The sequence below is a fragment of the Hypanus sabinus genome, chromosome 7 (genome assembly GCF_030144855.1).
Source record: "Hypanus sabinus isolate sHypSab1 chromosome 7, sHypSab1.hap1, whole genome shotgun sequence".
NCBI lineage: Eukaryota > Metazoa > Chordata > Chondrichthyes > Myliobatiformes > Dasyatidae > Hypanus > Hypanus sabinus.
This window is the reverse complement of record NC_082712.1, coordinates 178900703-178927200: the sequence shown is the minus strand read 5'-3', so window position 1 is coordinate 178927200 and position 26498 is coordinate 178900703. Positions and strand designations below refer to the sequence as shown.

At 48.3% G+C, this 26498-nt stretch overlaps 1 protein-coding gene across 1 annotated transcript in view; it reads right to left on the bottom strand.

Annotated features, from left to right (window-relative positions):
- The window catches only part of mrvi1 (murine retrovirus integration site 1 homolog), a 619638-nt gene that overhangs the window by 322526 nt on the left and 270614 nt on the right, over window positions 1-26498 (bottom strand). The window contains exons 24-28 of the mRNA XM_059976243.1: window positions 26185-26373; window positions 10349-10449; window positions 6350-6429; window positions 3859-4032; window positions 2634-2708 (exon numbers count right to left, since the gene is read on the bottom strand). Of these exons, the coding sequence (XP_059832226.1) occupies window positions 2634-2708; window positions 3859-4032; window positions 6350-6429; window positions 10349-10449; window positions 26185-26373 (619 nt within the window). The remainder of the gene's footprint in view (window positions 1-2633; window positions 2709-3858; window positions 4033-6349; window positions 6430-10348; window positions 10450-26184; window positions 26374-26498) is intronic.

Genomic DNA, 26498 nt, shown 5'->3' with positions numbered 1-26498 from the left:
ATTTTACCTTTCTATGTATATAAAACACTTAAGAAACGTATATATTCCAATAATTAAACCATTGCATTGCTTAGTAATAATTGTAACTTACATCGAGGCAGGGCTTTTCACATGCTTCATTATTCTCACTTTATCCTTTAAAATTGTTCCGATCGTTGACTGACCGTAGCCTAACACTTTTCCAATGACCGATAACGTTTCACCTCTTTCCAAACGCTTTATTATTTCCACTTTATTTTCAATTGTGATCACTTCCCGTCAACAGAACAGAAACACTGTGGGCGGTGGGTCCTGACCTCCGCCGGCTCCCGAGCTCCACCGGGTCCTAAGGACCACCGCACTGAATTCCCCGGGTCCTAAAGTCCACCGCACTGAGACAGGTTAAATGGGACAAGTGGGGGCTATGCTGGGTTTGGGTATTTGATCCTCCACAATATTCCACGTGGGAACTTAAACTGGAGATGGCAGTGTTTTTTATCCGAGGTCGAGTTGCAAGCTCAACATCAACTGGGCACAGATGGAAAGCATGCTCAGAAGCGATCTGTCACTGGATCGAACTTGGGAACCTCCATTCTCAAGCGCGGCGCTGATCTCACTGTGCCACCAGCTGACTGGAAAAGGGGGGGCAGGGTCAGGGTGAACCCTGCTAAGTAAAATTTAAGCCAAATACAAAGTTACAAATGCAACACAGTGTCAATGGCAACAACTTAAAATGGTGGACAGCATCGCAATCTGACTTAAAAGGGCGGACTGAGTTCTCCTTCCTTGGTTCGTAAGTACGAGTTGTTTGTAAGTCAGACATTCGTAACTCGGGGGCTACCAGTACTATACACATGTAACTGTTTAGTATGTTTCCGAGTGATCACAGTATGTACATGTAATTGTTCAGTGTGTCCCCTAGTGGTCACATTGTGTATATGCAATTGTTCAGTGTGTCCCCTAGTGGTCACAGTGTGTATATGCAATTGTTCAGTGTGTCCCCTTGTGGTCACAGTGTGTATATGTAATTGTTCCGTGTGTCCCCTAGTGGTCACAGTGTGTATATGCAATTGTTCAGTGTGTCCCCTAGTGGTCACAGTGTGTATATGCAATTGTTCAGTGTGTCCCCTAGTGGTCACAGTGTGTATATGTAATTGTTCCGTGTGTCCCCTAGTGGTCACAGTATGTATATGCAATTGTTCAGTGTGTCCCCTAGTGGTCACAGTGTGTATATGCAATTGGTCAGTGTGTCCCCTAGTGGTCACAGTGTGTATATGTAATTGTTCAGTGTGTCCCCTAGTGGTCACAGTGTGTATATACAGTTGTTCAGTGTGTCCCCTAGTGGTCACAGTGTGTATATGCAATTGTTCAGTGTGTCCCCTAGTGGTCACAGTGTGTATATGCAATTGGTCAGTGTGTTCCCTAGTAGTTGTATTTGCATAATTCTGGAAAGCTCTGGAGGCTTCTCTGGTGCTGCACTATGAGGTATCTGATTGGCTGACTCGTATCTGAAGGTATGCTTAGAATGTTTCTTATCTACGGGTATTAAAAGAGCTGACCACACAGCTGCACTATTTATTTTGCTCCTCTCTCCCTGTGTCAACCATACAAACCCCTCCAACTCCATCCCAATCCCAGCTCAGAACCATCCCTGAACCTACTCCCAACACAACCCCATCCCAATCCCAGCTCAGAACCATCCCTGAATCTACTCCCAACACAACCCCATCCCAATCCCAGCTCAGAACCATCCCTGAATCTACTCCCAACACAACTCCATCCCAATCCCAGCTCAGAACCATCCCTGAACCTACTCCCAACACAACCCCATCCCAATCCCAGCTCAGAACCATCCCTGAATCTACTCCCAACACAACTCCATCCCAATCCCAGCTCAGAACCATCCCTGAACCTACTCCCAACACAACCCCATCCCAATCCTGTCAATATCCCCAAACACCCCTATACCCACTCCCATACCGACTCCAACCCCGGCTCAGACAGGCCCCTAATTTCACCCCAAATTTGCCCCAACAGCACCACCAACCCACTTCAACTCTATCCCTAACCCACTCCAAGCCCAACTCTGAACCCAACACATATTCATCCCATAAAATCCTTCCAATGCCACCCAATGCTGTATTCATTTCCCTAAAGCTATTCCCAACACAACTCCCAAAAATTCTACATCCATCCTAATCCAGGCTCAGATTCACCTGTAAGCCCCATCACAACCACATCCCAGACCCCCTCCCAACCACATCCCAGACGCCCACCCAATCCCCTCCCAACCGCATCCAGACCACCATTCAACCCCCTCCCAACCACACCCCTGGCCACCACCCAACCCTCTCCCAACCCCTCTGTACCACACCCCAGACCCCCACACAACCCCCTCCCAAACACCCCAGACCCCCACCCAACCCCCTCCCAACAAGCACCCAGACCACCACCCAACCCCCTCCCAACCACACCCCAGACCCCCACCCAACCCCCTCCCAAACACACCCCAGACCCCCTACCAAACACACCCCAGACCACTACCCAACCACCCCTCTCATATCTATCCCCCACCAATCACATCCCCTAGTGCCACCCCTCAAACCCAGGGTCACCGGATGACCGCAGGACCTTGCCTCGCAATGCCTACCTACCGAGGTGCAGAGCTGTGACAGAATTACTGTGAGAGGGGCTGGGGGAGGCAGTTGGAGTCCACGAGGGTGTTACCGCTGGAATGGGAAAACATAACGTCTCAGCAGAAACACCCACTCAGACCCCACCCAGGATAAGCCCAACCACACCGTGCTGTGGGAGGGGTGGTACTGAGCGAGGGTCACACTGTGGGAGGGGCGGTACTGAGGGAGGGTCACACTGGGGGGGTGGTACTGAGGGAGGGGCGGTACTGAGGGAGGATCACACTGGGGGGGTGGTACTGAGGGTCACACTGAGGGGGGTGGTACTGAGGGAGGGTCACTCTGTGGGAGGGGTGGTACTGAGGGTTACACTGGGGGAGTGGTACTGAGGGAGGGTCACATTGGGGGGGTGGTACTGAGGGAGGGGCAGTACTGAGGGAGGGTCACACTGAGGGAGGGGTGGTACTGAGGGAGGGTCACACTGGGGGGGTGGTACTGAGGGAGGGTCACACTGAGGGAGGGTCACACTGAGTGGGGTGGTACTGAGGGAGGGTCACACTGAGGGAGGGTCACACTGAGTGGGGTGGTACTGAGGGAGGGGTGGTACTGAGGGAGGGTCATACTAAGAGGGGGTGGTACTGAAGGAGGGTCACACTGTGGGGGTTGTTACTGAGAAAGGGTCACACTGAGGGAGGGGTTGTTCTGAGGGAGGGTCACACTGAGGGAGGGGTGGTATTGAGGGGTGGTTACATTGTGGGATGGGAGGTTCACGAGAATTATCGTGGGTTTGAAAGGGTTAAATACGAGAAGGGTTTGATGGCTCTGGATCTGTACTCGCTGGTGTTTAGAAGACTGAAACTCATGGACAATTGAAAAGACTAGATAAAGTGAATGTGTGGAGGATGTTTCCTGTAGTGGGGGAGTCTAGGAACAGAGGGCACAGCCTCAGAATAGAGGGATGACCATATAGAACAGAGATGAGGAGGAACTTCTTTAAGCAGAAGGTGGTGAATTTGTGGAATTCCTTGTCACAGGTAGCTATGGAGGCCAGGATATGGGGTAAGCAAAGGTTGATAGATTCTTAAATTAGTCAGGATGTGGAAGGTTACAGGGAGAATGCAGGAGAATAAGGTTGAGAAGGAAATTGAATCAGCCATGAATTGAAATTGAATTGTGGAGCAGACTCGATGGGCCAAATGGCCTGATTCTGCTCCTATGCTTATGACCATGCTCTTCGGCCCATTACCTGGCGGTGAATCAGAAATACTGGTCCTAGAGCGGCGGCTCCGACGGCTGAGGAACCTCTCACTGATTTTCTTCGCCTCCTCCAGCAGCTCTGTGTTTTTCTTTCTGTCTTCGTCGGAGAGCTCGACATCGGGCAGCTGGTCATTCACAAGATCGTACACGTGGCCATCTCCATCTGAGGGTATAAGAGAAATTCAGCCTCAACTCACTCACCTCAGCCACCTCAACCTCATTCACATCAATCTCAATCTCACATACCTCAGCCTCACTCACTCACCTCAGCTTCAGCTTCACTGACCTCATCCACCTTAGCCTCACCTGTAATGAGTTCTTCGGGTTAGTGCAGAGCACTGGGAGCGTTGGGCTCCGAGGCTTATAGTGCATCAGAATTGGTTCAAGGGTCATTAATTGCTTAGAGTTCCTCATGTTATTGTAATGCGGTCTCCTGGTGCTTTCTGCTTAAACTTGTTAAGTTTATTTTGACAGGCTCAGGAGTTCTGTGTTACCTGTATGATTTAAGTGGATGCCTGAATAGCACTAACTGCAGGGTCCTAGTTTTGAGAATGTTACTTCTTATGGTGTTGCTTGGCTAAGTCCCTGATGTTCTGTTGGAATTGTCATGAATAAGCTCTGTCTGTCCTCTCCACACCGGAATCTGGTGATCTTCCACACCTGGGTTCTGACAATGCCAGCATGCATCATGACCTCACCTTACCTCAGCCAATCTCAAACTTTCTCCTCAACCTCACCTACCGTAGCCTGAACCTCACTCACTCCGTGGTGTGCAGAAGAGCAGCTCCGAACACACAACATGTCCAACCTTGAAGTGGACAGGCTACAAGAGCAGAAGACCCAAACGTACTCACAGTGGCCACTTCACAAAGTATCTCCTGTACCTAGTAATGTGGCCACTAAGTGTATGATATTAATTATATACATATTGTAACATATGTTTATAATCAATATATAACACCATAACAGCATAAGATATCAGAATCAGAATCAGGTTTATTATCACTGGCATGTGACATGAAATTAGCAGCAGCAGTTCAATGCAACACATAATCTAGCAGAGAGAGAAAAAAAATACAATAAAACATAATAATAAACAAGTAAATTAATTATGTGTATTGAATAGATTTTAAAAATGTGCAAAAACAGAAATACTGTATATTAAAAAAAATGTGAGGTAGTGTCTAAAACTTCAATGTCCATTTAGGAATCGGATGGCAGAGGGGAAGAAGCTGTTCCTGAATTGCTGAGTGTGTGTCTTCAGGCTTCTGTACCTCCTACCTGATGGTAACAGTGAGAAAAGGGCATGCCCTGGGTGCTGGAGGTCCTTAATAATGGACGCTGCCTTTCTGAGACACTGCTCCCTAAAGATGTCCTGGGTACTTTGTAGCCTAGTACCCAAGATGGAGCTGACTAAATTTACAACCCTCTGCAGCTTCTTTCGGTCCTGTGCAGTAGCCCCTCCATACCAGACAGTGATGCAGCCTGTCAGAATGCTCTCCACGGTACAACGGTAGAAGTTATAGAAGCAGAATTAGACCACTTGGCCCATTCCATCATGGCTGATTTATTATCCCTCTCAACTCCATTCTCCTGCCATCTCCCCATAACTTTTGACACTCTAACTAATCAGTAACCCATTACCCTTTGCTTTAAATTTACTCAAAGACTTGGTCTCCACAGCCATCTGTGGCAATGAATTCCACAGATTCACCACTCTCTAGCTAAAGAAATTCCTTCGCATCTCTGTTCTAAATGGATGCCCCTCTATTCTGAGGCTCTGAGGCTGTACCTGCTGGTCCTAGACTCATCCACTATAGGACACATCCACTCTGTCTAGGCCTTTCAATACTGTATTCAGTAAGTTTCAATGAGACTCCCCCCTCATTCTTCTAAACTACAGTGAGTTCAGGCCTATAGCCATCAAATGCTCCTCATATATTGACCTTTTCATTCTCTGAATTATTGTCATTTATAGTATTTTTATGTATCGTACTGTACTGTCGCTGTGAACAAATTTGACAACATCTGTCAGTGATAATAAACCTAAAACAACTCACATAAAATGCTGGAGGAACTCAGCAGGTCAGGTAGCATGTATGGAGATGAATAAACAGTCGATGTTTCGAGCTGGACTGAGAAGGAAGGGGGAAGGTCACAGAATAAAAAGGTGGGGGGAGAGAAAGGAGTCTTGCTGGAAGGTGATAGATGAAGCCAGACGGCTGGAAAAGGTCAAGATCTGGAGAAGAAAGAATCTGTTAGGAGAGGAGAGTGGACTAGAGGAGAAAGGAAAGGAGGAAGGGAGCCGGGGGGAAGTAAAAGAAACATGGAAAACCTACAGCACAATACAGGCCCTTTGGCCCACAAAGCTGTGCCGAAAAGAGTGGGGAAGAAACAAAGGGGGATAATTAATCTGATTATGATTCTGAGAATGGGCATAATGTGAAGTCGTTGACAGGTGTCTGATGCTCAGTACTTACCGACAGAAGTGAGGGAATTTGCTGAGGACGAGGAGGCCCGGGAGTTTCTGCTGGACTTCCTCTGGATGGGGCTGGGGCACCTGCAGAGACCAACAAAACAGTACAGAACAGTTCAGCCTGGGAACAGGCCCTTCGGTCCATCAAGTCAGACCTATACAGGCTGCTGCATTAAACCAAATCTCTCTGCCTGTACATGATCCATATTCCTCTGTGCCCTGTACACTCATTTGTCCATGTAACAGCCTCTTAAACACCTCACAATCCTATTCCTCTGTTCCCTGTACACTCACCTGTCCATCTGCCTGTTAAGCACCTCTATCATATCTGCTTCCAGCAGTACATTGCAGATAAACACCACTCTGTTGTAAAAGTCTTGTTCAGCACATCTCTTTAAACTTCCCCTCTCTAGTTACCACTATTTGTACCTGGGGTAAACAGTCAGACAGTCTACCCTATCTATGCCTCACCGACTGCCATTTTGAAAACTCCTATCAGGTCTCGCCTCAGACTGGATATTCGGCACTCAGGATAAAATGAGTGTAGGCAATTTCCTTTGCAAATACCGATATATCCACAGATACATAGGTTACATAGACGCTGCATATCCCATTGCATACTGTGCCTGTACCCTATAGGTCACGTAGATGCTGTATATCCCATTGCATACTGTGCCGGTACCCTATAGGTCACGTAGATGCTGCATATCCCATTGCATACCATGCCGGTACCCTATAGGTCACGTAGATACTGCATATCCCATTGCATACTGTGCCTGTATCCTATAGGTCACGTAGATGCTGCATATCCCATTGCATACTGTGCCGATACCTTATACTCCTCATCTCAGTCTGGTATCTTACTGAGTAAAACTAGGTTTCAATGAGACCACACCTCATTCTTCTAAACTCCAGCCACTTCAAGCCCAGAGCCATCAAATGCTCCTTATATATTAACCCTTTTCATTCCCTGAAATATTGTAGTTTGTAATATTTTTATGTATCACACTCTACTGCTACTGTGAACAAGTTTCAGGCTGGAATCTTACATACAGAGTTCCATTTCTACTGTCCTAGTCTGGGATCTGACCCTGTAGAGTTCTCTCACTACTGTCCTGGTCTGGGATCTGACTATGTAGAGTTCTCTCACTACTGTCCTGGTCTGGGATCTGACCCTGTAGAGTTCTCTCACTGCTGCCCTAGTCTGAGATCTGACCCTGTAGAGTTCTCTCACTACTGTCCTGGTCTGGGATCTGACCCTGTAGAGTTCTCTCATTGCTGTCCTAGTCTGAGATCTGACCCTGTAGAGTTCCCTCTCTGCTGTCCTAGTCTGAGATCTGACCCTGTAGAGTTCCCTCTCTGCTGTCCTAGTCTGGGATCTGACCCTGTAGAGTTCTCTCACTGCTGTCCTAGTCTGAGATCTGACCCTGTAGTGTTCCCTCTCTGCTGTCCTAGTCTGAGATCTGACCCTGTAGAGTTCTCTCACTGCTGTCCTAGTCTGAGATCTGACCCTGTAGAGTTCCCTCTCTGCTGTCCTAGTCTGGGATCTGACCCTGTAGAGTTCTCTCACTGCTGTCCTAGTCTGAGATCTGACCCTGTAGAGTTCCCTCTCTGCTGACCTAGTCTGGGATCTGACTATGCAGAGTTCTCTCACTGCTGTCCTAGTCTGAGATCTGACCCTGTAGAGTTCTCTCACTGCTGCCCTAGTCTGGGATCTGAACATGTAGAGTTCTCTCACTACTGGCCTAGTCTGGGATCTGACTATACAGAGTTCCCTCTCTGCTGTCCTAGTCTGGGATCTGACCCTGTAGAGTTCTCTCTCTGCTGTCCTAGTCTGGGATCTGATATGCAGAGTTCTCTCACTGCTGCCCTAGTCTGGGATCTGACCCTGTAGAGTTCTCTCACTGCTGTCCTAGACTGGGATCTGACTATGCAGAGTTCTCTCACTGCTGTCCTGGTCTGGGATCTGACCCTGTAGAGTTCCCTCTCTGCTGTCCTAGTCTGGGATCTGACCCTGTAGAGTTCTCTCACTGCTGTCCTAGTCTGAGATCTGATATGCAGAGTTCTCTCACTGCTGTCCTAGTCTGGGATCTGACCCTGTAGAGTTCTCTCACTACTGGCCTAGTCTGGGATCTGACTATACAGAGTTCCCTCTCTGCTGCCCTAGTCTGAGATCTGACCCTGTAGAGTTCTCTCACTGCTGCCCTAGTCTGGGATCTGACCCTGTAGAGTTCTCTCTCTGCTGTCCTAGTCTGGGATCTGACCCTGTAGAGTTCTCTCACTGCTGTCCTAGTCTGGGATCTGACTATGCAGAGTTCTCTCACTGCTGTCCTAGTCTGAGATCTGACCATGTAGAGTTCCCTCTCTGCTGTCCTAGTCTGGGATCTGACCCTGTAGAGTTCCCTCACTACTGTCCTAGTCTGGGATCTGACCCTGTAGAGTTCTCTCACTGCTGTCCTAGTCTGGGATCTGACTATGCAGAGTTCTCTCACTGCTGTCCTAGTCTGGGATCTGACCCTGTAGAGTTCTCTCACTGCTGTCCTAGTCTGAGATCTGAACATGTAGAGTTCTCTCACTGCTGCCCTAGTCTGGGATCTGAACATGTAGAGTTCTCTCACTACTGGCCTAGTCTGGGATCTGACTATACAGAGTTCCCTCTCTGCTGTCCTAGTCTGAGATCTGACCCTGTAGAGTTCTCTCACTGCTGTCCTAGTCTGAGATCTGACCCTGTAGAGTTCCCTCTCTGCTGTCCTAGTCTGGGATCTGACCCTGTAGAGTTCTCTCACTGCTGTCCTAGTCTGAGATCTGACCCTGTAGAGTTCTCTCACTGCTGCCCTAGTCTGGGATCTGACCCTGTAGAGTTCTCTCACTGCTGCCCTAGTCTGGGATCTGACCCTGTAGAGTTCTCTCACTGCTGTCCTAGACTGGGATCTGACTATGCAGAGTTCTCTCACTGCTGTCCTAGTCTGAGATCTGACCCTGTAGAGTTCCCTCTCTGCTGTCCTAGTCTGGGATCTGATCCTGTAGAGTTCCCTCTCTGCTGTCCTAGTCTGGGATCTGACCCTGTAGAGTTCTCTCACTACTGCCCTAGTCTGGGATCTAACTATGCAGAGTTCTCTCACTGCTGTCCTTGTCGGGGATCTGACCCTGTAGAGTTCTCTCACTGCTGTCCTAGTCTGGGATCTGACCCTGTAGAGTTCTCTCACTACTGCCCTAGTCTGGGATCTGACTATGTAGAGTTCTCTCACTGCTGTCCTAGTCTGGGATCTGACTATGCAGAGTTCTCTCACTGCTGTCCTAGTCTGGGATCTGACTATGTAGAGTTCTCTCACTGCTCTAAAATTTGAGTCTGGTGTATGTCCCGAGCACCAGAGTGAAACTGCCCACAAGTAGTGCGATCATCAGCCTAGCCTGGTGCACACTTTGCTGGGGCTGGACACGAATCTCAGTCTCCAGGGGACCAGAGGGAAGAGCACAGTGTCTGCTGGTCTCTGTTGATCCCTGTTCCATAATGTTAAAGACCATATGACATAGGAGCAGAATGGGCCACTCAGCCCATCAAAACTGCTCCACCATTCCATCATGGCTCATTTATTATCCCTCCACGCCCATTCTTCTGTTTCCTTCCCGTAACCTTTGACACCCTGACTAATCAAGAGTCTATCAACCTCTGTTTTAAATATACCCAATGACTTGGCCTCCACAGCTGTCTGTGGCAATGAGTTCCACAGAATCACCACCCTCTGGCTGAAAATAATCCCTCCTCATCTCTGTTCTATATGGTCATCCTTCTATTCTGAGGCTGTGCCCTCTGGTCCTAGACTCCCCACTATAGGAAACATCCTCTCCACATCCACATTAACCTTTTCATTTCTTCAAGCCAGCCTGGGGGCCAGAGGAAAGAACACAGAGGCCTGTGGATCGCTGCGCAGGCCCTCTCTCCCAACCCACTGAACTCCCCCTTCACCTGGGAGAACCTTGGCCCTGAATGCATGGAGCTTACCTCAGGTGTGTGGCTCGGTCAGACTCCTTGTCCGGAGAGCCAGTGACCTCTGGGAGGACAATTTCTGGTGTTGTATTCATCCCTGTTCCAGCAGCAAGAACCTGTAATCCAGTCGGTATTCAGTTATCAGATCATGTGATCACAGAATCCGAAGGAGCCCTGTCAGCCCCACGGTGACATAGTGGTTAGCACAACGCCTCGGGGCAGCCAAGTTCAGAGTTCAATTCCAACTTTCTGTAAGAAAGTTTGTTCATCCCTTCCTGTGTGTGCATAGGTTTCCTCTGGATGCTCCAGTTTTCTCCCACATTCCGAAGAAGTACAGGTTCTAACTGGTCATTGTAAGTTGCCTTGTGGTTCGGCTAATGGGTGGCTGTGCAGTGCGTGCTTTGGGTCTGTTCCACCCTGTATCTCTAAATTAATAAGCACACAGGAACCTGTAAAGGAGCTAAACATTTTTGTCACCCTGTACTGAGAGGGTGCAAGGAGGGAGGTGGATGTCTTAGCAAACTCGATTCTGGGGCTGACCGTTTGCTATCCGTGCATCCTGGAGGTGGGCAATGGAGGGCTCTGCCCAGGCTGATTGCCCGGTAATGTCTACGCTGGGAAACCATGGAGAAGGAACATGTGGTGTTCACAAGCTCCATGAAGGTGTTTTGGGACTGACGGGCACCACAGAGGCAGGGAAAGAAATAGTTTAATTAGTTTGTGCTATTGTTGTTTGTAATGAGTATCTCCTCTCACCTTAAATACCTGTCTTCTGGTATAAGACATTTCAACCCTGGGAAAAGATACTGTCTGTCTACTCTATCTATGCCTCTCATAATCTTATAAACCTCTATCAGATCTCCTTTCTGCCTCTGCCACTCCAACCTCCCATTATAGCACATACCCTCTGATTCAGCCAGATTCCTGGTAAATATCTTTTCCACCCTTTACAAAGCCTTGACATCTTTCCTCTAATGGAGTGACCAGAATTGAATACAATATTCAAGAAGCAACCTAAACAAGGGCATATATGCAGAAAGGTGTTGGAAAAGGGCCAGTAATGTTCTGAAGTATCCCACCCATCCTGCACATGGACTGTGTGTCCCACTCCCATCAGGGAGGAGGCTACGTAGCATCCATACCAGGACCACCAGACTCAAAAACAGTTACCTTCCCCAAGCAGTGAGGCTGATCAACAACTCCACCCACTAACCCACCCCTCCACAGCCCCAAACACCACTACTTTATCATTTCCTGTCAGAGTCACCTTGTATACAGACACTCCTGTGCCTGGCGTCACTTTGTGGACAGACAATCAGTCTGTGTATATAAACAAGAGAAAATCTGCAGTTGGTGGAAATCAAAGTAACACACACAAAATGCAGGAGGAACTCAACGGGCCAGGCAGTGTCTATGGAAAAGAGTAAACAGTCAATGTTTTGGGCTAAGACATCGACTGTTGACACTTTTCCATAGATGCTGCCTGGCTTGCTGAGTTCCTCCAGCAGTCTGTGTGTGTTACCCTACATACAAGCTCTCTTATGTATATATATCCATTAGGCTTTTATTATTATTGAGTTTTTTGTGCTGCACGGGATCTGGAGAAACAATTATTTTGTTCCCCTTTACACTTGTGTACAGGAAATGACATCACACTATCTTGAATCTTGAATCTACCTGTCTAAGTGTATTTTAAATGTTATTAATATATTTGTCTCAACCACTTCCTCTGGCAGCTCAGTCCCCTCTGCGTGAAAATGGTCCCTTTCAGGTTCCTGTTAACTTACTTCCCCTCTCACTTTAAACCTCTGAAGTCTGGTTTTCGATTCCTCAGTGTGATGAAAGAGCTTGATGAGATGGTTTGGACACAAGTGCTAGAGTATCTGAGCCTGGAGTCAAGGCACAGTATAAAGCTGGATTGAGAACTGAGCAAAAACCAGAGCTAGAGCTATTCCTAGTTAGGCTTAAATTTGAGCACCAAACCTCATCTCAGGTGCTCTTTAAGTAATCAATTCTTGGTGCCCAAAACACGCTTGCCATTTAGCGGGTCAGTCCTGAACCCTTAAAGGGGCCGCACCAGCTATCCATACTCCAGAAAGTTATAGAGCGTCTGAATTCCAGAAGCCGGTGTGGTTGGGAACATCTTGAAACAGGACCCCTCTCCTACGGCCAACTCCTGACGGCCCTGGCTGCTCAGAGAGATGATGATGAGAGCTGGATCCAAGATGATTCTTTCAGGCCCCCAGTACCCGTCCTTGGGTCTGAATCCTTCCCAGTTCACGAGTTATTGCCAAATACCCCATGCAGTATATGAGTTGAAAAGTCTTCTCATAATAAAGACCATCAATAAACCTGAGTAGTGGTGGGACTAAGGGGCTGGTGCATACAGGTTTTGATTTAGAGATGTGAAAGATGGGGTTGATCTTTAGGGTCTTGGGTAACTACAAGGTATAAGCCACCAGGTCCAATGAACTTGGGCGCCAACTTTCTAGACCTCTTGCAGAGAGGCATATCATGACTGGACAGCCAGACGTGTTGCTCAGACTGTAAAGTGGGTCCCCATCTTCTCCTTAGTTCACTGGTACAGACCATCAAAATCTCTTTTGCCTTACTCCATTTTTGCTTGAGCATTGGATGAGATCTTTGGCCACAGGAACCCCAACCTCAGTCTCCTGTTCCAGAAAGAGAGCTGGAGGATAGCCGAACTGTGACATACTGTGCATCAAATGCTGTGAGTCGTTCTGGGCAAATGGTCACACCATATATCGGGTCTTTCGGAGGCCAGGCATCCTAGGGTATATTCTAAATCTTGGTTAGTCTGCTCCATCTGGCCATTGGACTGCTGGTGAAACCCAGAGGAAATGCTTGCTGTTGCCCCAATCAGCTTACAGAAAGCTCTTCAGAAATGTGATGTGAATTGTGGACCACGATCTGAGACAGTGCCCACAGGAAATCCATGGACCCTGAAGACCTGGTCCAGGACAATTCTGACTGTCTCTGCTGTGGATGGTAGCTTCTCCAAGGCAATGAACTTGCAGATTCTCAAAAATCCGACTGATAATTACCATGATGACAGTCTTTCCTTTGGATGGTGGAAGACCTGTGACAAAGTCCATGGAGACATGTGCCCATGGTCTTTCTGGAACAGGTAGGATTGGAGGAGTCCTTGAGTTCGGGTATGAGGCTCTTTGTTCTAGGCACATACCTTGTATGCCTACAAGTACTGCCAAACCACTTTTGTCATTCCAGGCCACCAATACCTTCTCCTGATAAACTCGAGAATCCTGGGAATCCCTGGGTGAGCAGTCATTCTTGATGAATATCCCCATTGGATTACCGGGGACCAGATGGAACTTGGGATGTACAGCTGACCAGGAGGACTGTTCTTAGGAATGTCCCCTTGCACTTGGGCCTTGCAAACAAGAGCACTGATTCCTCCGTGAATTGGCACTACCACCTTGATTGGGGCAAAATAGTGGTAGGCTGCTCCTCTTGTTCTGGTTCATGAAACTGACAGGACAAGGCATCTGGCTTCTGGTTCTTAGACCCCAGTCAACAGGTCAGGACGCAATTAAAGTAAATAAAGAATAAAGCTCACTTGGCCTGCCTGGAATTCAGCCCTTTGGCCTCCTGAAAATAAATCAGGTTTTTGTGGTCTGTTCAAACAATAAAAAGGTTCTTGGCCCCCTCTAGACAGTGATGCCATTCCTCCAAAGCAAACTTAACCTCAAGAAGCTCCCAATTCCCAGCATCATCATCCCTCTCTGCCTGGTATAGCCACCCAGAGAAGAACGCACACGGGTGCAGTTTACTGTCCGAAGGTGGCACCCACTCCGATGTCCAAGGCATCAACCTCCACAGTGAAGGGAAGATCCGGGTTAGGAGAAACCAAGATGGGAGCTGACATGAACTGCTGTTTAAACTCTGCAAAAGCAGCCTCCACTTCAGCAGTCCAGACAAAAGCAGTCCATGGACTTCTCAGTTAGGGCAGTCAGCAGAGCTGCCACTGAGCCGAAGTTCCAGATGAATTTCCAGAAGAAGTTTGAAAACCCTAGGAGTCATTGATTAGTTTGGCACTGGATGGCTGTGGACAACCTCTGACTGCCTGGGTCTTCATAGAGTCCATCTTGATATGGTCAGTGGAGATGACGAACCCCAAAAATGAAACAGCAGTCGCGTGATATTCTGATTTCTCCAACAACATAAAGTCCATTGTTTAGTAGCCTCTTTAAAGTGTTCCTGCCATGAGCAATACAACCTCCATAGACTTCAGGAAGGTTAGGATATCATCCAAGTAGACAAAGGCATTCTTATGGAGGGTATCCCAGAGCACATTGTTTATATACAACTGACCTGTTGACTCAACCCGACCCCAAATGCAGAACAGCACACCCGACCCCCAATGTAGATCGGCACATCTGACCCCCAATGTAGAACGGCACACCTGACCCCCAATGTAGAACGGCACATCTGATCCCCAATGTAGAACGGCACACCCGACCCCCAATGCAGAACGGCACACCCGACCCCCAATGTAGAACGGCACATCTGACCCCCAATGTAGAACGGCACATCTGACCCCCAATGTAGAATGGCACACCCGACCCCCAATGTAGAACGGCACACCCGACCCCCAATGTAGAACGGCACATCTGACCCCCAATGTAGAACGGCACATCTGATCCCCAATGTAGAACGGCACACCCAACCCCCAATGTAGAACGGCACACCCGACCCCCAATGTAGAACGGCACACCCAACCCCCAATGTAGAACGGCACACCCGACCCCCAATGTAGAACGGCACACCCGACCCCCAATGTAGAACGGCACACCCGACCCCCAATGTAGAACGGCACATCTGATCCCCAATGTAGAACGGGACACCCGACCCCCAATGTAGAACGGCACACCCGACCCCCAATGTAGAACAGCACACCCGACCCCCAATGTAGAACGGCACATCTGACCCCCAATGTAGAACGGCACATCTGACCCCCAATGTAGAACGGCACACCCGACCCCCAATGTAGAACGGCACACCTGACCCCCAATGTAGAACGGCACATCTGACCCCCAATGTAGAACGGCACACCCGACCCCCAATGTAGAACGGCACACCCGACCCCCAATGTAGAACGGCACACCCGACCCCCAATGTAGAACGGCACACCCGACCCCCAAAGTAGAACGGCACACCCAACCCCCAATGTAGAACGGCACATCTGACCCCCAATGTAGAACGGCACACCCGACCCCCAATGTAGAACGGCACACCCGACCCCCAATGTAGAACGGCACACCTGACCCCCAATGTAGAACGGCACACCCGACCCCCAATGTAGAACGGCACATCTGATCCCCAATGTAGAACGGGACACCCGACCCCCAATGTAGAACGGCACACCCGACCCCCAATGTAGAACAGCACACCCGACCCCCAATGTAGAACGGCACATCTGACCCCCAATGTAGAACGGCACATCTGACCCCCAATGTAGAACGGCACACCCGACCCCCAATGTAGAACGGCACACCTGACCCCCAATGTAGAACGGCACATCTGACCCCCAATGTAGAACGGCACACCCGACCCCCAATGTAGAACGGCACACCCGACCCCCAATGTAGAACGGCACACCCGACCCCCAATGTAGAACGGCACACCCGACCCCCAAAGTAGAACGGCACACCCAACCCCCAATGTAGAACGGCACATCTGACCCCCAATGTAGAACGGCACACCCGACCCCCAATGTAGAACGGCACACCCGACCCCCAATGTAGAACGGCACACCTGACCCCCAATGTAGAACGGCACACCCGACCCCCAATGTAGAACGGCACACCCGACCCCCAATGTAGAACGGCACATCTGACCCCCAATGTAGAACGGCACAACCGACCCCCAATGTAGAACGGCACACCCGACCCCCAATGTAGAACGGCACACCCGACCCCCAATGTAGAACGGCACACCCGACCCCCAGTGTAGAACGGCACACCCGACCCCCAATGTAGAACGGCACATCTGACCCCCAATGTAGAACGGCACACCCGACCCCCAATGTAGAACGGCACACCCGACCCCCAATGTAGAACGGCACATCTGACCCCCAATGACCCCCAATGTAGAACGGCACACCCGACCCCCAATGTAGAACGGCACATCTGACCCCCAATGTAGAACGGCACACCCGACCCCCAACGTAGAACGGCACATCTGACCCCCAATGTAGAACGGCACATCTGACCCCCAATGTAGAACGGCACACCCGACCCCCAACGTAGAACGGCACATCTGACCCCCAATGTAGAATGGCACACCCGACCCCCAATGTAGAACGGCACATCTGACCCCCAATGTAGAACGGCACACCCGACCCCCAATGTAGAACGGCACACCCGACCCCCAATGTAGAACGGCACACCCGACCCCCAATGTAGAACGGCACACCTGACCCCCAATGTAGAACGGCACACCTGACCCCCAATGTAGAACGGCACAACCACCCCCAATGTAGAACAGCACACCCGACCCCCAATGTAGAACGGCCCATCTGACCCCCAATGTAGAACGGCACATCCGACCCCCAATGTAGAACAGCACACTAGACCCCCCCAATGTAGAACAGCACACCCGACCCCCAATGTAGAACAGCACACTAGACCCCCCCAATGTAGAACAGCACACCCGACCCCCAATGTAGAACAGCACACTAGACCCCCCCAATGTAGAACAGCACACTAGACCCCCCCAATGTAGAAGAGCACATCTGACCCCCAATGTAGAACGGCACACCCGACCCCCAATGTAGAACGGCACACCTGACCCCCAATGTAGAACGGCACACCCGAACCCCAATGTAGAACGGCACACCTGACCCCCAATGTAGAACGGCACACCTGACCCCCAATGTAGAACGGCACAACCGACCCCCAATGTAGAACAGCACACCCGACCCCCAATGTAGAACGGCCCATCTGACCCCCAATGTAGAACGGCACATCCGACCCCCAATGTAGAACAGCACACTAGACCCCCCCAATGTAGAACAGCACACCCGACCCCCAATGTAGAACAGCACACTAGACCCCCCCAATGTAGAACAGCACACCCGACCCCCAATGTAGAACAGCACACTAGACCCCCCCAATGTAGAACAGCACACTAGACCCCCCCAATGTAGAAGAGCACATCTGACCCCCAATGTAGAACGGCACACCCGACCCCCAATGTAGAACGGCACATCTGACCCCCAATGTAGAACGGCACATCTGACCCCCAATGTAGAACGGCACAGCTGACCCCCAATGTAGAACGGCACACCCGACCCCAATGTAGAACGGCACACCCGACCCCCAATGTAGAACGGCACATCTGACCCCCAATGTAGAACGGCACATCTGACCCCCAATGTAGAACGGCACACCCGACCCCCAATGTAGAACGGCACACCTGACCCCCAATGTAGAACGGCACACCCAACCCCCAATGTAGAACGGCACACCCGACCCCCAATGTAGAACGGCACACCCGACCCCCAATGTAGAACGGCACACCCGACCCCCAATGTAGAACGGCACACCCGACCCCCAATGTAGAACGGCACAACCGACCCCCAATGTAGAACGGCACATCCGACCCCCAATGTAGAACGGCACACCCGACCCCCAATGTAGAACGGCACACCCGACCCCCAATGTAGCCTAATCAAAATTCTGTACAACTGCAACATTGGGAAGAAACTCTCGGCCAGTTAGTCTGACCTCAGTGGTTGGGAAGATGTTGGAGTCGATTGTTAAGGATGTGGCTTCAGGGTAGTTCAAAGCACATGATAAAGTAGGCCATAGTCAGTATAGTTTCTTCAGGGGAAAATTTTGCCTGACAAATCTGTTGGAATTCTTTGAAAAAAATAACAAGCAGGACAAACAAAGGAGAATTGGTGGATGTTGTGTACTTGGATTTTCAGAATGTTTGAGATCAAATTTTTTTTTCTCCTAGATGAATTGCCAACCATGGTTAACAAGCCCCATCTGCCCAAAGCGATAAGTTTTAAGATGCCAGTAACCTGCCTTTTCCCCTTCTCCTGTCAGTAGAAATGGTTCTGCCGGGCTTAGTAGCCAAGCCACAGGTGAAGGCCGGGAGCTGGACTTGGTTGTCAGAGGCTATTTGAGACACACACCATTGGGAGCACTTAATAGGTAGTGGGAGCTTATCCCCACTACCTCCTCCACCCCAGGTATGACAGCCTTATGGAACTTAGCACCACAGATCTTTATGTCCAAGACAGGACATGTTTTGTGTTTTAATACATCAGCGTTATTCTTCACTGAAACTCTGTTAAATGTGCAGGGCTGTAGATGCATGAAAAACAGGAAAGCACTGTTTTCAACACAAGAGATTCTACAAGCAAGCAAGTCACTTTTCAAACACAAGGCAGTTCAAAGTGCTTTACATAGAACAAGGTATAAAAATCAAACATCAAATTTCTGACAATATATAAGAGAATAAAATCACACAAAAATAGCTATGATAAATAGAAGTTACAATGTAGGAGATTCTAATTAAAAGCTACAGGAGAAAGAAAAATTTTAAGCCTCAATTTAAAAGAATGGAAAGTTGGGGCAAACATCAGGTCCTCTGGAGGGTTATTCCAGATATGTGGAGCATAGTAACTAAAGAACATTCACCATGTTTAGTTTTGACCCTGGGGTTGGAAAACAAACCTGCCCCAGATGACCTGAGAACTCAGGGAAGTTCATAATGCAGCAAGTCACTCCAAATTGCAAATCAAACTCCACTCTTTAAGAAGGGAGGAAGGCAAAAGAAAGGAAATTGTAGGTTATTAAGCCTAACGTCAGTGGTTGGGAAAGTGTTGGAGTCTATTATTAAGGAGGAGGTTTCAGGATACTTAGAGAATAATGATAAATTTCTTTAAAACGATATCTTGCCTGACAAATCTGTTAGAGTTATTTGAGGAAGTAACAAGCAGGGTGGACAAAGGAGAGGCAGTGGGTGTCATTTACTTTGATTTTCAGAAGGCATTTGATAAGGTGCCACACAGGAGGCTGCTTAATAAGATAAAATCCTATGGTGTTACAGGAAAGATACTGGCATGGATGACAGGCAGGAAGCAGTAAGTGGGAATAAAAGAGGTCTTCTCTGGTTGACTGCCAGTGACTAGTGGTGATCCTCAGGGGTCAGAATTGGGACCACTACTTTTCACATTGTTTGACAGTGACTTGGATAATGGGATTGATAGCTCTGTGGCAAAGTTTGCAGATGATACGAAGATAGGTGGAGGGGTAGCTAGTGCTGCGGAAGCAATGTGATTGCAACAGGACTTAGACAAATTGGAAGAATGGGCAAAAAAGTGGCAGATGCAATGCAGTGTTGGGAAATATATGATAATGCATTTTGGTAAAAGGATCAACAGTGCAGACTATTATCTAAATGGGGAGAAGGTTCAAACATCAGAAATGCAGAGGGGCTTAGGAGTCCTTGTGCAAGCCCCCCAGAAGGTTAATTCACAGGTTGAGTCCATGGTAAAGAAGGCAAATGCAATGTTGGCATTTATTTCAAGGGGAATAGAATATCAAAACAAAGAGATAATGCTGAGGCTTTACAAGACACTAGTCGGGCAGCGCTTGGAATTTTGTCAACAGTTTTGGGCGCCATAACTCAGAAAGAATGTTTTGTCATTAGAGAGAGTCCAGAGGAGGTTCACGAGGATGATTGCAGGAATGAAGGGGTTAACATATGAGGAGTGTTTGGCAGTTTTGGGCCTGTACTCACTGGAATTTAGCAGAATACAGGGGGATCTCATTGAAACCTATCAAATGTTGAAAGGACTAGATAGGGTGGATGTGGAGAGGATGTTTCCTATGGCAGGGGTATCCAAAACTAGAGGGCAAAGCCTCAAAATTGAGGGGCAACCTTTTAGAACAAAGGTAAGGAGGAATTTTTATAGCCAGAGAGTAGCGAATCTGTTGAATGCTCTGCCACAGACTGCGGTGGAGGCCAGCCTTTGGGAATATTTAAGGCGGAAGTTGATCATTTCCTGATCAATCAGGACGTCAAAGGATATGGCGAGAGGGCAGGTGTATGGGACTGAATGGGATCCAGGATCAGCTATGATGGAATGGTGGAGTAGACTCAATGGGCTGAATGGCCTAATTCTGCTCCTATGTCTTATAGTCATATGGTCTAAGAGATCAGAGATATAATTTGGCCCTAGACATTTTCAGTGCTTTATAAACCGGTAGTAATATTTCAAAGTCAGTCCTCTGATGGACAGGAGTCCAGTATAATGATCTGAGAACTGGAGTGATATGTTCTACTTTTTGGTCTAGGTGAGGATTCTAGCAGCAACGTTCTGAATGAGCTGCAGCTGTCTGAGGGATCTTTTACAGAGGCCTGTGGAAACACCATTACGGTAGTCAAGCCTACTAAAAGTAAATGTATGGATGGGTTTTTCTAGATCTTGCTGAGACATAAGCCATTTAACTGTCACTGTATTTTCACGATGGTAATAGGCTGACTTTGTAATTGTCTTAATGTGTCAGTTAAAATTTATGCTGAGAAACACACAAAGTGGTGGAGGAACTCTAGTTCTAGTTCCAGATCGAAATCCGGAGCTGGAGTCCCTAAGGCAGTCCTACATTGAGTTCAACGTTGACTGGCAACTCCTGTGACACCGCTGGTGCTAAACTGTATCAGCCTCTGCCATTCCTTTGGATTCAAGGATATCTTCAAGCTGCAATGCCTCAAAAAGGTGGCATCCATCATTAAGGACCTTCATCACCTAGGACATGCCCTCTTCTCATTGCTACCATCAGGGAGGAGGTACAGGAGCCTAAAGACATACACTCGACATTTCAAGAACAGCTTCTTCCCCTCCACGATGTTCCTACAGAATGACTACAAGGTGAAGAAAATCAATCTGGCCCATAAAAGGGCTGACAGAAAAACCAGGAAAACTAGCAACAAGGAGGAACCTGTCGCTACTGCCTGTCTTCCCTATATTTCCACAGTTTCTGGAAGCATCATCAGGATCCTGAATAAATACTGGATTAATACCATCCACAAACCTATAAGGAAGTTCAAATCACCGCTTATGGGGGCGGGGGGGGGGTCAAAGATGAACTGGGTCTCAGGTCTGCTGCCGTTTACAGGATTCCCTGCGAATGCGGAGCAGTGTATATTGGCCAGACATGATGCACGGTGGAAACCCGCATCAAGGAGCACAGGGGTGTATCTGTTTCCATTACCCAGCGGTAGCAGAGCACTGCATTCACAAAGGCTGACTTTGATGGCACAGAATTGCTGCACCGTGCCAATGGCTTCTGGGACTGCCTGGTGAAGGAAGCCATTGAAATAAAAGTAGAGGAAAAGAATTTTAACAAAGATGAAAGTCTCACTCCAAGTAAGAATTGGAATTTAGTTGTAAACAGGGTGGTAGAGCAGAAACCTGATTGGATGAGGACTAACCAATCAGGAGGGACAGACGACAGGCTATAAATACCACTGGGATCGACATGCTCAGGTGTCATCCTTGATGAAGATGGCAGAGTTTGTCATCGAAATGTCAGTTAAAATCATTACCTGTACCTGGCTGGAAGCCGAGAAGTTTATTCATCATTTATGCCAGGGAAGCACTGGATCCTTTCTCATGATGATTCTGATTCATCAGCTGAATGGTGTGGGGGAACCTGCTGCATGGGCAACAGCTTGCTCTCCAAATCGTACTGCGCTAGCTTGTGTACTGGCTTTTGTATCACATAAACAGCTGGACACAACAGTCATGGTCAACCACAACCAATGGAGGGCCTCAGCTGCTGGGATCTCCACACAATTTGCTCACTAACTATCTCTTTATATCTCAGACAAAATCTCCTTCAGTCTTATCGCTCACTTCAGTAAGCTGGTATGAAGCCAAACTCTTAACCTCTTCCTCTGACATCAAACCCCAGCTGGGGCCCTGAGGCTTCAGAAAAGGAGCACGCTCAGTAGAAGAGAAAATGTCAACGGTGAAGGGAGCTGACTCTCACTTGCTGTCCGAGTGGAACAGAGATGTTTAGAGATGCAACACTGTAACAGGCCCTTTTAGTCCACAAGCCCACACACCCAGTTACACCCATGGGATCAATTAACCTGCTAATCTGTACATTTTTGGAAGGTGGGAGGAAACCAGAGCACCCAGAGAAAACTCGTGATCATAGGGAAACGTACAAACTCCTTACAGACAGCGGCAGGAACGGAACCATGTTTACTGGTACTCTAAAGTGTTATGCTAACCACTACCCAGATGTGGAGGAATTTCATTAGCTAGCACTGGTAATTCTGTGGAATTCATCATCACAGACAGCTGTAGAGGCTAAGTCATGGGTTATATTTAAAGCCGAGGTTGATAGTTCTTGATTAGGTAGGTTACAGGGAGAAGGTAGGAGAGTGGGATTAAGGTGATAACAAATCAGTCATGATCAAATGACAGAATAAACACAAAGGGCTGAATGGCCTGATTCTGCTCCTATGTATTATAGAACATAGAACAATACAGCACAGTACAGGCCCTTCAGCCCACAATGTTGTGCTGACCCTTAAACCCTGCCTCCCTTATAACCCTCCACCTTAAATTCCTCCATATACATGTCTAGTAGTCTCTCAAATTTCACTAGTGTCTGCCTCCACCACTGACTCAGGCAGTGCATTCCACGCACCAACCACACTCTGAGTGAAAAACCTTCCTCTAATATCCCCCTTGAACTTTCCACCCTTTACCTTAAAGCCATGTCCTCTTGTACTGAGCAGTGGTGCCCTGGGGAAGAGGCACTGGCTGTCCACTCTGTCTATTCCTCTTGATATCTTGTACACCTCTATCATGTCTCCTCTCATCCTCCTTCTCTCCAAAGAGTAAAGCCCTAGCTCCCTTAATCTCTGATCATAATGCATACTCTCTAAACTAGGCAGCATCCTGGTAAATCTCCTCTGTACCCTTTCCAATGCTTCCACATCCTTCCTATAGTGAGGCGACCAGAATTGGACACAGTACTCCAAGTGTGGCCTAACCAGAGTTTTATAGAGCTGCATCATTACATCGCATCTCTTAAACTCTATCCCTCGACTTATGAAAGCTAACACCCCATAAGCTTTCTTAACTACCCTATCTACCTGTGAGGCAACTTTCAGGGATCTGTGGACATGTACCCCCAGATCCCTCTGCTCCTCCACACTGCCAAGTATCCAGCAACAACAGACTGCACTGATCACTGCAGTACACCACTAGTCACAGGCCTCCAGTCAGAGAGGCAAACCTACTACCACTTTGGGTTCTTCCCTTAAACCAACATCTAATCCAATTTACGACCTCGACAGGAACGGCAAGCAACTGAACCTTCTTGACCAGTTTCCCATATGGGACGTCACTAAAGTCCATGTAGACAACATCCATAGCCTTGCCTTCATAAACTTTCCTGGTAACCGCCTCAAAAAACTCTATGAGATTGATTAGACATGACCTAAAACACAAAAGATTCCACAGATACTGGAAATCCAGAACATCACACACAAAATGCTGGAGGAACTCAGCAGGTCAGATAGTACCTATGGAGTGGAATAAACAGTCGTCATTTCAGGCCAAGACCCTTCATCAGGACTGGTAAGGAAGTGAGAATAAGCCAGAATAAGAAAGTGGGGAGAAGGGAAAGGAGACTAATGGAGTGGTAGATGAAGACAAGAAGAACTCTATCCCTGTTCAGATGGCAGGAAGATGGGGTAAGTATGCATGTCTGGGAAGTGGAGGAGATGCAGGTGAGGGCAGCATCAATAGTGGAGGAAGGGAAACCCCATTCTTCGAAGAAGGAAGACATTTCTGATTCCCTGGAAAGGAAAGCCTCATCCTGGGAACAGATACAGTGGAGATGAAGAAACTGAGAAAAGCGAATAGCATTTTCACAAGAGACTGGGTGGGAAGAGGTATAGTGGAGACAGGGAGGTCGAGGAAGGGGAATGAGATGTCAAAAATTGACTGTGAATTTGAGGGTAGGGTAGAAGTTGAAAGCAAAGTTGATTAAATTGAAAAGCTTAGCATGGGTGCACGAAGCAGCACCAATGCAGTGGTCAATGTAGTGGAGGAAGAGTTGAGGAGCATTACCGGGAAAGGCTTGGAACATGGTTTGTTCTACATACTCAATGAAGAGGCAGGCATAGCTGTTGCCCATGGCTACCTTGAGTTTGGAGAAAATGGGAGGAGCCGAAGGAGAAATCATTGAGAGTGAGGACCAGGTCTGCCAGACGGAGGAGGGTGGTGGTGGAGAGAGATTGGTTGGTTCTTTTGTCAAGAAAGAAGCAGAGAACTTTGAGGTCTTCTTGATGGGGGATAGAATTGTATGGGGGCTGAAAATCTATGTTGAAGATGGGGCAGTCAGGGCCTGGGAATTGAAAGTTGTTGAGAAGAAGGAAAGCATCTGAAGATGGGAAGAGACTGAACCAGGGGCGATAGAATGGAGTTGAGGTATGCAGACATGAGTTCAGTGGGGCAGAAGCAGATAGAGACAATGTGTCTACCTGGACAAGTCAGGTTGGTGCATCTTGGACTATCTGACCTCCCATGCACAAAGCCACATTGAGTATTCTTAATCAGGTCGTGTCCATCCAAATGCGTATATATTGGATCCTAAAGAATACCTTCCAATAATTTACCCAACAATGCTAATGTCAGCCCGGGTCTCAGCACCTTCAGACCTAGAGATCTACTTGCATCTTATTGCCTGCCTGCCTGCACTTTCCCTGTAACGGTAACACCATATTGTGCACAGTTTCACATTTTACTATCTTGATTTTCTTTTTATGTTTATTTAGAGATACAGCATGGTAACAGGTTCTTTCTGGCTCAATGAGCCCACGCTGCCCAATTACAGTATGTGATCAATTAACCTGTACGTGTTTGGAATGTGGGATAACCCACACGGACACGTACAAACTCCTCACAGGCAGCAACAGAACTGAACCCAGTGGTGTAACGTGTTATACTAACTGCACTGCCGTGGTGCTAACTGTTCACACTACACAAGGTACAGGGAGGCCAGGAGACAAAGAACAAGATCAGTGATGGGGAGGAAGGCAAGAGAGATACAATTTCAAAATGGCAGACTGGGGAATGGAAAATGAGAGAAGGGGAGAGGCAGGAATTGCCGGAAGTTGGAGAAAACTGATGGAGTAGTCCAGGAGCTAAATCCTCCCAGTCTCCCCAGCCCTCTACTCCTCACAACACCCGATCTCCGCCCTTCCCCATCCAGGTGAACCCCGTGTCTGGGCCATATGGCCATACAACATTGGAGCAGAATTAGGCCATTCAGCCCATTGAGTCTACTCCACCATTCCATCGTGGCTGATTTATTATCCCTCTCAACCCATTCTTCTGCCTTCTCCTATAACCTTTGACACCCTGATTCAAGAATCTATCAACCATTTCTTTAAATATACTTAATGACTTGGCCGCCACAGCCAACCGTGGCAGAGAATTCCACAGATTCCTCCTCAGCTCTGTTCTATGCCCCTCTATTCTGAGACTGTCCCCTCTGGTCCTAGATCCCTCCCCCCCACTGTTGGAAACATCCTCTCCACATCCACTCTATCTAGGTCTTTCAATATTCAGTGGGTTTCAATGTGATCCCCATCATTCTTCTAAACTCCAGCAAGTTCAGGCCCAGAGCCATCAAATGCTGCTCATATGTAAACCCTTTCATTCCTGGAATTATTTTCATAAACCTCTATTTGCATCCTTTCCAAGTCCAGTACATTGTTGCTAGGGACACCTCAGCGATGGAGAGAGTGCCAGGGATACTCACGTTGGGTTTGGTGCTCTGTGTTGCTTCCTGATGCTCAGGTCTCACCTCCTCTTCAGGAAGGGTGGGCATACTAGGGGCTATGACACAACGGGCGCCACGGATCAGAGAGGGTTCGAGACCCGCCAAGGAGAAGTTGTTCAGCAGCTGCCGCAGGGAAGAGACCGAGGCCAAATCTTCGTCTTCTGGTAACTGTGTCAATATGAGAGACAAAAGGAGGTGTGTCAGACCACAAAGCTTCCTGACCAACACACGGCCCAGCTGAGTACTTCTATCCTCAGCTCCCTCTGTGGTCAGGCTGACATCCCACTGCATCA